This window comes from Crocodylus porosus, unplaced genomic scaffold, assembly GCF_001723895.1.
Source record: "Crocodylus porosus isolate Cpor-Errol unplaced genomic scaffold, CroPor_comp1, whole genome shotgun sequence".
Taxonomy (NCBI): domain Eukaryota; kingdom Metazoa; phylum Chordata; order Crocodylia; family Crocodylidae; genus Crocodylus; species Crocodylus porosus.
The window spans coordinates 53,072,865-53,085,112 of record NW_017728907.1 but is presented as its reverse complement, the minus strand read 5'-3'; the positions used below and the strand labels follow the sequence as shown (position 1 = coordinate 53,085,112).

Genomic DNA, 12,248 nt, shown 5'->3' with positions numbered 1-12,248 from the left:
AATCCAATCTTGATTTAAAATGTCCCCCGTGACAGTCACCCCTCCGCAACCCACAAAGTTGTTACACTGGTTAATTAACCTCAGTGTTAAAAATCTGCACTTACATTCTGAACATGTCTACCTTCCACTTGTAATCACTAGAACTTCTATTTCCCATATAGGACCTTATAGACAGATAAATCCTCAGCTGTCTCCTCAATAACCTAAACAGACAGAGCTCCTTGAATCCCTCATTCTAAAGGCAAGTTTTCCAATCATTTAATCAGTCACACTGCTCTTTCTTGAAGCCTTGCCAATTTTTCAATATTCCTTTTGTATTGTGTACACTAGAACTGGACAGAGTATTCCAGTAAAAGCTGTACTGATGCCAAATACACATCTAACCTCTCTACTCCTATAGAATAGCTTATACATCTCAGGGCTGCATTAGCTTCTTGGCCACAGTCTCACAGAGAGTTCATGTTCAACTTATCATGCAGTAATATGCCCAAAGGTAGGATCACAACTCAAGGTACCAGTGCTCTGCCCTTTAGAACATGTGCCTCTGAAACCAAGGGGTTAACAATAACAAATCAATTTTAAAGGGCCAGCTTGTGAGAAATGAAGCAGCATCCTCTTGTAAAATAAGATTACTTTAATAGTTTCCTTATTGTACATAGTCTGTGAGGGGACACAAATGAGGGTTTCTTCCCTTTGGTCTCTTGCATGTGTATTACAGGTAACCCACAGTTAAGAAAACAAGAATAGAGCTACCACCATTGTCTTCCATGCAAAACGAGTTTTTTGCAAGCCAGGCATGGTGCTTCGCAAAATAAACTGAGTCTTGAGGCAACTTTATCAGCTCATAGCTTTCCCTAAGCACATTTGGCATGAGTCCCCGGCTCCCAAAGGGATTCTAAGTCAATCTCTAGAATCTGCCATTTTTAAATGTTTGCCCATACACGCGCAATGTTTTGAACTGGCTAGGAAAGGGGTCAGCAATCTACCGTCCATGGGCCAAGCCGCTGGATCCAGTCCTGAGTCAGGAGGCTCCAGTGGCATCAGGCAGCATTCACCAGTGGGGCGCTTTGGGTGCATTCAGTTGTGCCACAGGGAGAGGCAGTTGTGGCAACTAGGTCCTAGTGCCCGCCTTCCTTGGACCTGAGCTGGGTCATTCCAGTGCCCACCAGAAACCTGCTGCTGTCTCCTGGACTAGGGCAAGCCATGCCCATACAGACAGAGGCTGCTGGCCAACACAAAGCCAGGGAAGCCTTTACACTTAGACCCTCTTTCTACTTACCATTCATTAGTACTGAATGGCAGATTACACACACTCTGGCTTCTTTTCGGTCCATGTACAGCAACTTGCATTTCAAACTGCAGCATGCTGCACAAAAAACCTGGAGATAAAGAAAAGCAACAAGAAAGTTACTCTGCATCTATTAAAAGGTGAGCCATTTATATAGATACAATCATATACAAAGTGTATATAGTGCATTAGGAGGTGCAAAATTAAGAGTTATCAATACATCTCCAATAGACCCAAAGTGAAACTGATTTAAAAAGTGCCCAGCATTGGTGTCTAACTTCCTGTGCCCTACTTTATGTACACCAACACAGACATCCACCCCTTAATCATCCCAAAGACATCATTTATGAATGTAGGTTTTGGGACGAAAGGTAATGAGCCAATAAAATCCTAACATATTCAAAAATCTTCCCTGTTGCTAAGAATTTATGCATACTGACCTAGAGAACTACATTAATAACTTTCTGGAATTAACCACATTTAAAGCACACTTGGTAAGGTACTATAGATAGCAATGTCTTTGGTCAGTGGTTAATCAAATCCAAAGTGAGGAAGAACACAGGTACAATCTGAAAGAGGGGACAGATGCACTTCCTCTACACTAGGGAAGTTTGCCGTGCTTCTCCAGGAACACAAATGCTTTCAAGTGAACCACTAATTTATAAGAAGGCGGTGCATCCACTGTAGCCACTTAGCCTAGCTCTTGAGCCTTTCAACATACTGTACATACACATTAATTGTCAGCCCTGTGATTTCAGGGGACTATGAGCTCTATTCAAGTTCCCACACAGGGACTTACTGGAACAGTGCTTACCAAAACTTTTATAGGATGCAAACCACATAGGCTAGTATTTTTCAAAGTATGAAACAGCAAGAAATTTTGCTAAATTCAAATTACAACAGTACTGCATGTTTTTAGAAACAACAAAAGCCTTAGAACAGCCGATCAACTCCCACATGCATAATTGCAGAATTTTTGTAGCTCAAAACAAGGAAGCCATCAGGAGTTCAAATGCCGCAACATACTACACTCACTTAGGGGGAACACAGTGGGATTTGTGCCTGGCAGACCAACCACACTACTGGGCATGCATTTTCAGCACTTTTCTCCTAAAGCAGCACTAATAATTCATTGACCCTGCCCAGAATAAAGCAATGCTGAGACTTGTTCTGGGGAACTCCAATCCTTAGCAGCATTATACTGTACTACACCATTTCAAGGACCTGTCTGCAAAGAAAAGATGTCTTCTATATGTGGCAAGACCCAGGGGCCTATAAGCCCAAAGTCCCCCAGTAACAGACCTGATCCTAGGCCAGGGGTGTGGAAAATACGGCCCGCAGGCCAGATCTGGCCCACCAAGCACTTCCCTCCAGCTCATGGAGGACCTTCAAAACCCAGGTAATGGCAGCTGCCTCTCAAAGTCTCTGGTAGCACCACCTGCCGGCTGCAGCACCTCAGGCTGTTTCCTTGGGTTCCAGTTGCAAGGCAACCAACCCGGACCTCAGCCTGTCCCAGCTGGCCTTGTCCCACCCCTGGCTCAGGCCAGGTTTGCAGCTTGAGAGGGGCAGGGCGGGGCTGGGCCAGAACCTGTGGCGCCGGTGAGGGGAAAGTGTCTGGGCCAGCTTCTGCTTTGCTGCACAGGACTGGAAAGAGGCCTGCCCTACAGGTTAGCTCAGGAAAGCGGCTGCTGGGCAGGCTTTCCCCATGCCGTGCCGCTCGGGCTGCGTGGGATAGGGCTGGGCCGGCACTGGGGAGGGGAAGCAGCAGCTGGGCCGCAGCTCCAGCCCAGTCAGCACCAGGAAGGAGAGGTGGCGGCAGAGCCGTGTGCCGCTCAGGATGGGACAAGCCCGGCTGGAGCAGCAGGGGCTCAGCTGCACTTTCCCCCTACCTGCGCCGGTCAGTCCCCAGCGGCACACAGCTCCACCGCTGCTTCTGCTGGCCGTTGGCGACCCAGCCGGGCTCATCCCATCCCCAGCAGCACGTGGGAAGCCGGCTCCAGCCACATGCACGTGGGGAAGCTGCCACTTGATAGGGGACAGGATGGGCTGGCTGGGCTGCACCGGTGTGGAAAGCTGTGGCTGAGCCCCCTGCAGCCCAGGACAGGAAGGGTCCCACAGCACTGGAGGGGGCTGTGCTGGTGAGGGGACCTGGCCCTGGGCTGGCCACAGGGGGGCAGGGCAAGGATGGGGCAGGACAGATTCTGGGACAGATACGGTGAGCAGGGCAGTTTGGTGTTGGGTGGGTGAGTCTTACAACACAGACCACATAACAGGGTGTAACTTTTGGTTTCAAGGCCACCTCTCCAAAAGAAGTACTTCCAGGGGCAAGGGGAGGGATTTCTGGTGGCAAAGGCGGGGTTAGGGGGCGGGACTTGCAGTCCCATGATGGCAACCAGGGGGTGGGGCAACTAAAGGGGCAGGGGTACCCACGCGGCCCTCAACAGCTCACCAAAACTCATCAAGCAGCCCTCTGTCCAAAATAATTGCCTGCCCCTGTCCTAGGCAGACTATTCTATAGTATTTTTATGTGCATTTAAATAGAGTCAATATTTTCCTTATATGTGCCTGAGGGCTACTATCCCAGCAGTGTATGAAGACACCAAAGAGTTTGTTTCATGCAAAAAGACAGTGAAAAGCTTAGAAAACTTACAAACCAGCAACTGCACAAACAAATCTAACATCAAGTAAAAAGTTTCAACTTCAATCAGAAGTACTTTAATTTTAGATGGTTTCTTATGCTTAATAAATTGCATTTCTTGTACTAATAATCTTAAAGACACTTTTCTTTAATCCTACATTTTTTCCACTGCACCTGAAAAATTAAAAATTTTACAAATTTTAAAATGCTACATGCAAGACCCAGTTTACATTATGACAAAAACATCAGAAGATTCTGCTATAACAGATAAACATGATAGCATCTACCGACATCCTAACCCAGTTAAAGGAAAAGTTTGGTCACACATCTACAACTAAAGCTTTTGGCTATGTTGCAACCTGGTCACTTAATTCTATTGTCACTGTAGTGTACAGATGATACCCAAATACAAGATAAGGCTACGGTTAAGTACAAGGTGAGTCAGAACATTAATTTTGTAACCAAGATATTCTTGTCTCATTCAATTCCAGCTATGTCTACTTACTGATACTTTTATTACATTTTCAAAAGTAAAAAAAGCATGTAAATATTGGTATTCCACCTAGGAAAATAAACTGGAATTCTTCCATACATATGAAACATGTTAAAATGTTTTAGCAACTTGAAGTTATATAATCTGCTTCCAAACTTCAATCCAAGAAACGCTACCAGCATCGTTTTGTGACAAATATATTTTTAAATATTTTATTTCATTTCAGCAGTCTGGGGTGAAAACACACTGGAAGGTTCAGTTGTAAACTAGGAGGACACTGAAAAAAAAAATGCCTTCAAAACAGTGCAGAACTAAACTAATTTGAATAGATCTGGCATTCAACTGAGCTTTTTTTTATATAATGTTCTCCAAGATTCACATGTTGAACAGAAATGAATAACAACAGAACAATGACAACTGTTGTCATTCTTTAACTTACCAATACACCTGCAGTTTGGGTGCTGCACATAATCAAATATAAACAGCAGTATAGACCTGGTAAAGTATCTGCTAATTAATTAGTATCTCACGTAACAGAAAGCAGCAGCTCATATAGTTGCAGCAAGTTTGCAGGATACTGTCAGAACTGTCTGCAGGGTTTCTGTTTGTTTTTCACCTTTTGGTGAAGGGAAATTACAATTATGGTTGACAGTACAAAGCTGAGACACAAACGCCCCAGTGATTCTACACATGGATATATAAGATGATTATTCAAAAACCCAAAATCTAAAAGTGTAATGGTTTTCTAGTAATTTTAAATCTTTTATGTTATTATATAACATACGTGTCAGGGTCTTCAATATAATCTAAAGTTTTAAGAGTAGCATCCTTGTATTCATGCAGGCATTGGACCAGATGAGCCTGGAGCTCCCTTCTAACTATACAACAATACGTTTGGTTTAGAAATACATGTTTAATTTCAGCTCTTGCCCTAAGGTTCAGTGGCTCCCATTGATTTGCCTAGTTACTGAGCTGAAATTGAAAACTGAGACATTTTCTTGAGTCACTGACTCTTTTTAAATTAGTTTTGTTAAATGAAGATGCTTCATTTTTACCCAAGAACACCATAATAGTACATTTTAAGGGGAAAACTATTTGTTAAAATTCAGATTCCCAAAACCTTTAGCCTTTTTTCTATGACTGAGACTGCTGACACCATTATGTTGATTTTTTTAAATTCTACACAGTGAGCACTGAATCCAAGCAAAGCAACTATTTTCTATAAATCAAAGGAAAAAAACAAAAAAATCCCCCACCTCTGTTAACCAATAGTTAAAAGTAGTTTGAAAGAATCACAACAAAACTAAAACATGGGAAAATACTGAACATGACAATGCACCTTTACTTAATAGCTAAATCAAATACTGATGAGAGACCTAACTCCTTTTTACTGATGTGAATTATACAATTCTTACAGACTTTAATGGGAATACATTTAAATTCAAATACTAACTGAAAGTGGCACCAGATTTAGGGGTTTACTTTATATGGCACAAGTAGCTCACTGGTATCTCTATCACTTATGACTTAATTCCTAATCATTTCTGTTCTAGTACTGACTGGTTTGAGATGTTATCTGGTACTTATTTTGAATGTATGTTCACCCAGTCAGAACTGCCCTCAGTGAGATTTTTCAAGCATAAAAGTCAAGGGAATACACAATGACTGTGAGCACAACTTATTTAAACAGTGATTTGAGGAACACATTCAGTGCTATGCATTTTAGCTGCTAAGTGACTCGCCTCATCCGCTTTGAGAACTCGATGCTTTCTACGATTCCGCTTCCAGGAGCAGGCAGAATAGGAATCTCTGCTTTTCTGATAAATTTGCTTCTTTGGGGTCCTCTGTCCCGGTCATTCTTCTTTCTTGTGCTCTTCTGACACCTCAATTTCTGATCCAAAGCCCTCAAAAGTCAGGGGAGCTTTCAGCTGACTACAGGAGGCTTAGGATAGGCCTTAAATAAGCCAAAGCTACTTGAATACAGTATGCCATTTTCTAGTATGGTAATGTTTTGCTTTCATCTTATTTTTTAAGTTATTAATTTATCAATTTTGAATAATCAGATGCATTTTTGTGGGTTTCCTGTTTTTAACAGTATCTGCCACTGACACGTTTCAGGAACAAAATATCTACGAATATTTTATGACTTTGTTATTTTATCATAAAAATGCTGCAATTTCATTTAAACCAGGACAGACCTATCTAAGTTGTATGGTATACACACATATTTGTGAGTTTTTACTAATGAACAGCCAACCATGCACATTCAGCAAAAAAACATTTCTTGTACAGTAACAAATACATTTACAATACTCTCTTAATTTGCTTCACTATGAAAGTCCTCTTATCAATACCCATCTCTCCATCAGCTTTTGGAGACGCTAACTATGGTTGATATCTTCTTTTAAGAAACAAAGATGTATGTTTTTTTAAATAATATATGGAGCACACAGAAAGTCAAAATAAGAGAATGAAGATTGTCAGCCATGATAACCAGCAGAAAAACTGGCAGTTTGGTATCTCACATCTAGTCCCCACCAACAGGTTTCACTGTTGTTAATGGAAATTACTGATGCAGGGTTTCTGAAAACTAGTTTCCTGTACTTAGCTAATTTATAGTACTCCTACAAGAATCCAATCAATGTCTATTAATGGCTGCAATCAACTAACAAACTACTTTTAAAGGATACTCACTGTTATTACCATAAAAAAATATTTATTCTCTGCAGGCATTGAATACATAAGAGTTTAGTGGCTATTTTTTTTTTTAAAGAAACTAATCAAGCCAACTGGATTTTGCTTTACAAAGAGATACCAGAGGCAACTATAGCCAGTGGCCTGCCTACTCCTCTGATCTGACTTTTCCCAGCACCACAAGTAAGGGAGCCTAGGGCTGTGTCACTGAATATGAACTTACCTTCCCACAAGCTCTGCAATGATGCCTCCTTTTGGTGAATGTAAATCTGGCCTCACATTTCATGCAGTTTGGCGCTTGAGAATCTGGAACCCAAACTGGAGCCACCTCACCCAAAGTAGTAAATGGCTTTCTGGTGGGAGCTCCAAACTGACCAGCTCTGAGATCATTATCTGGACTATCTGGGGCTACTGCAAGGCACGGACTACTAGAAACCCCAGACTCATACTCTTCTAAATGTTCCCCGTTGGTATCAGCAATAGAGGTATTTAACGATGTCTCACCAGGAAACATATCTGCTGCCAAGGTTTCCCCTAATTTTGCCTTACCAAAGACATTTTTATTTTTAATATTACCTCCAGAGTTTGGGGGAACAAGGTCATTCTGTAAATGGTCCGATAATGGCTTTGGAATTTGCAATTTAAGATTTGTAGGTTGTTTGGGTCTTGCACCACCAAAAGGAACACTGATAGGCTGCAGATTAGTTACTGTTTTTGGTGATGTCTGCCCTTGCACAGATGGTACCTGACTGCAGAGATTATGCAAGTAATTTTTCTTCATTTGGTCATCAGTGCTGTTTAAAATGACACCACTCCCTTCCGTGACCTCATTTCCTCTCTGTTCATAAACATTAGTGTAACATTCTGACTTGCTCTCCTCTATCTCCTTTTCCTCTGTCACTGAGTCTTCCTTGGAGGGTAAAGTCTTTGGAATATGAGCAACAATTGGGTTCTGCATTCCATAGGAATCACAACCATTAGACAGAGAGCTCGCTGCTGACGTACCCATAACATCAGAGAGACTGGACCCTTCAAGATCATCTATACAAGTCCCCTTTAAGTCCATGCCTGCCTCCATCATCCCATCTCCGCCTTCTCTACTACTACTACAAGCCTCCTCAGGCTGTTTCATCTGCAACAGTCTTTCATTCTCTCCAAGAGTTTGCTTATTATTCATCTCATTCACTTTAGTCAATTCCCAATTAGTCATCTCCTGAGATTCAGGGAAACACTCTGCCACGCTCAGCAATTCAGTCGTGCTGAGAATTTTTTCACATTCACTGACTTCACTTTCAACAGCACTAACATCCTCAGAGGCAAAACATTCTGTAAAGTGTTCACTGTAATTGCCACTTTCAGACACATTAGGCTGACAAGTCTCAGAGAGCCCAGGTAGCCTAGATTGAAACTGTTCAGCTGTTTGTTCCTTTGTAGCATCTTCTACAATGCAGCTTCCATTGCTTGAACCAGGAGAAGAGTTTTTAGCTTCCAGATCTGTTCTCTGAGCAAAGCCTTTGTTAGTAAAATCTTCAACCAATGCACAACTTTCTTGAGCTTTAACGGTACCATCCACAGGCCTCTGCAACAAGGTCACAACATTTGTCCCTGCAACTACTGATGCTGAGAACAGAGGGTCTCTACTCTTATTAAAATCATCCTTTAACTGAGAGGTGGAGCAAGCAACAGACAAGCTTTCAGAGGAAGCACTAATCAAATGTTTAACAGAGTCATCCTCAGTGTACAACTGATCTGACTGTACTCCTTGCTTCTCTGTAGCTGTATCTTTTTCCGTAGATCCATTTACCGTAACAGTAAACTGATCACTCTGTCGGTTTTCATTATCCAGTGTAAAGCTAATAGTGTCCATTAGAGACTGACTGTTGTAATTTTTACAATCCAACAAATCATCACTTTGTAGTGTCCTTTTGTCACAGGTATGCATGACTGCCACCACTAAAACGTTTTTTTCTTCTGGTAAGCAGGCTATATTTCCACATTTGTTTTCTCCTGTTTCCAAAGTGTTATACTGATCATCCCAATTACTATTTCTCTTAATTAACTGATCATCTACTGTTGCCTGGTCATCAATCCACATGGTTGGGGTCTCTGGGTTTATGCTAAGTTCTTTTCCATTAGCACAGTGGTCCCCTGCTCCTGTTGATGTGGTGGCTGAATGAGCCAGGGAAAAAGATTTTAATCTTTGTTGACACTCATTAGGAATTGTAGCATCATTCGTGTTGGTCAGAGCTGGATTAAATGAGAGACGATGAGACGGGGGCTCTAAAATCTGATTCCACTTTGCACCCAACAATGTAGGTGAAACAGCATCATCTGAAAAAGTAATGGTTTAAATATGAATACATTATACACCCAGCACAGCAATGCAACTCTCAGCTCTATAAGAGTTTCTACCCACGGTTCCAGTAACCGTTATATGTAAATGAAACTACTCCCAAAACACAAATACACAGATGTTTGAATATTAGTACAGCAGCAAAACACCTCTTGCAATACACAAGCATGGTTAGTCAATAGCTGTTGTGGTAACTGCATTGAGATCCTGGAACAGAAAAGCATTTTAGCTAGGACAGGCAAAGCTAACTTACAGATTGACACTTCAGGTAGTAAGAAAGGGGAGAAGGCCCAACACAACTACAAAATATTTGGCTTCCACCAGAGCAAATGGAGGAAACTAAATCAAGCAGAGACTTGATACTTTGAATATACAGTAAAGCAATGAACAAGCCCAGTCCACTTAACTGTATGTCCAATCAACTGCATGTTCCTGCATGCTGGCACAGGAATCAAAAAGCAAAAACGCCTTTGTTAACCACACCACCCCCAACTCAATCCATACAGAATTAAAAGTTCAACATCCAGGTACCTTGTAAGCAAGTACTTTAAAACACAGTGTTTCCTATTATACTGTATTTTCAGGCACGCTTTGGAAGCTTCCTGATTAATTGCATGTTTTTGTAACTGAACTGGGATCACCCCAATTAGTGCGGCTGGTCAGCTTTCTACTGTGACAATCTTCACTTTGTGAAGTTTGTGCTCTGGCAACAAGGTCACTGCACTCAGGTCTCCTAACAGTGCAGAAGAACGTTTAAATACAACTCTTTTGACTGAATTGTTAAAAATAAATTGTGTAAATACTTTGATCCCATTAGGCTTTGTAAGAAAAATTAACAAACTCAGCGAGTCTGACAACACACTCATTCAAAGTTCTTTCTGTCAGTGAACAGCTATGAGCAATACAAGATATATAATACTGGCAGAAATATGGGATAGATGTGATGAATGGACAATGTCCTCTGACAAGCAAGCCACATAAAATTCACAGAGAACGTTGCAAGTTATAAGATCGGTCTGCAACTCATGAAAAAACAAGGTGAGGCTTCCCCTGATACAAAGCATGAGCATTTAACATTATTTTTCAAATAAATCACTCACCTTCATTCTGTTCAAATTCATCTAGAACCTTATCGAGGTTATATGCCTCTGCTTGGAAATAGTTCTCCATTTGTCAGGAAATGCCTCCCAGTTCCTTGCCTGAACCTGTCAAACAATAGAACGATATTTCAACATATATTCCCTGATTCAACAGAAAATAATTCCCTTATAAATCTATTTAAAATCTAAACATATTGCATTCACAAATCCAGGGCATTTTCCAGTGATCAGAACTCCTTCTGCTCTGCAACTAGTTTAATCCAAATTAAAGGCTTCCCCCAAAATTAAAGGCTTCCAAATTAAAGGCTCAGTTAGGATTTTTTTTTTTTTTTAAAAGAGCAGCCTTCAAAGTTTACAAATTCTGTAATTTGTTGAAATGTACATTTTATAGGTCACAATTAATTGTTAAAAAGATAATCAGCTACTTAAAAGGACATTTAAAATAAACAAAAAATAAATAAAACCAACGTGTCAACAGGAACAATTTTAACAGTAAATTGGTTGATGCAGGCCAGGTGGCTACAGCAACAATATTGTTAACATCTGAGGAACGTATGTTTATTTTCATATGTTGGCTGTCAGTGAAGCTGAAAATATCTTCACCAGAACAGAAAGAATACCGAACAAGGAGAGTCAGCAAATTTAAGTCATTTCTAAGTATGCTTCACTCTACACCACACAAGACATTATATGCAAGACTCTCTCTGCTTATTCAGAGCATTTTTCGTTTAATGGAATGTTTTTCAAAGCTGCAGAAATACAATGACTTCCTCGGCTTAAGAGAGATTTTTCTTTGGGAAGTGGCAGTAAGACATGAGAGGAGTGCAGGACAGGAATATTTAGGCCTGATTTCTGTGACTTAGAAAATTGCCAAGTGTCCTGAAGAAGTCAAAGACTACATACTAGAAATTAAAACGTACAATGGTCTGGTCCTGCTAGTGTAAGGTTGGTCCTTGCAATACTTAAGCAGGAAACTCACTTTTTCTATCTCAAACTTTTATTTTCATTAAATAAAAAATAATAATCTGATCCCTTTTTCATGAGTCCCATAAAAGGAGGAATCTTCAGTTTGTAGTTCCTGGCATCATTTCTACCTTACCTGAAAAAGCAAAGAGTCTTTTCAGTCCTCTGATTAAAAGTCATGCTGTAGTCACATGCTGTTGTCAGCATGGCTCTTCACCAAAATGAAAGGCAGTGTTTCAAGGACCTGTCTCAACATTTGCCAATTTTTAAAAGTGGATAATACCACATCTGCATTTACATGGAACAATTAAAGCTGATAAGCTCAATATTTAGCCTATTAAAAGTTTCAGAGATCCAAGGACGGTGCTAATGGAAGCTTCTTATTTGCTTCATCAATGGTCTGACTCCTAATCTGATGAAGTAAATGAGTTCACAAAAGCTTGTGCTCCGGCTTATTTAGTTTGTCTCTAAAGGTGTATATCTACAGTGCTTTCTGACAGATCCCTAAGACCATCACAGTAGCTTTCAACAATATGCCTCCATTTGGTTATAAAAAAAAGGGTAAAGCAACGTTATTTAGTGAACTACACACTCAACTGACACTGGGAAGATCTGGGTTTAAGGTTTCATGATGAGCTTTGGACAAGAAATTTTCTTCTGTCTGTGCCTGTTTTCCTATATGCACAATGGGGACATACGCACCAACTCAACAATCTTTC

The 12,248-nt window shown here is 40.8% G+C and overlaps 1 protein-coding gene across 2 annotated transcripts in view; it reads right to left on the bottom strand.

Moving 5' to 3' along the window:
* ZFYVE9 (zinc finger FYVE-type containing 9) overlaps positions 1-12,248 on the bottom strand; it is a 49,454-nt gene that overhangs the window by 36,589 nt on the left and 617 nt on the right. The window contains exons 1-3 of one of the 2 annotated variants that reach the window (XM_019531422.1): positions 10,567-10,690; positions 7,337-9,444; positions 1,280-1,379 (exon numbers count right to left, since the gene is read on the bottom strand). In XM_019531422.1, the coding sequence (XP_019386967.1) occupies positions 1,280-1,379; positions 7,337-9,444; positions 10,567-10,636 (2,278 nt within the window). In that variant the 5' untranslated portion in view covers positions 10,637-10,690. Of the gene's footprint in view, positions 1-1,279; positions 1,380-7,336; positions 9,445-10,566; positions 10,691-12,248 lie in introns of those variants that run through there. The other variant, XM_019531423.1, reaches the window with a different exon arrangement.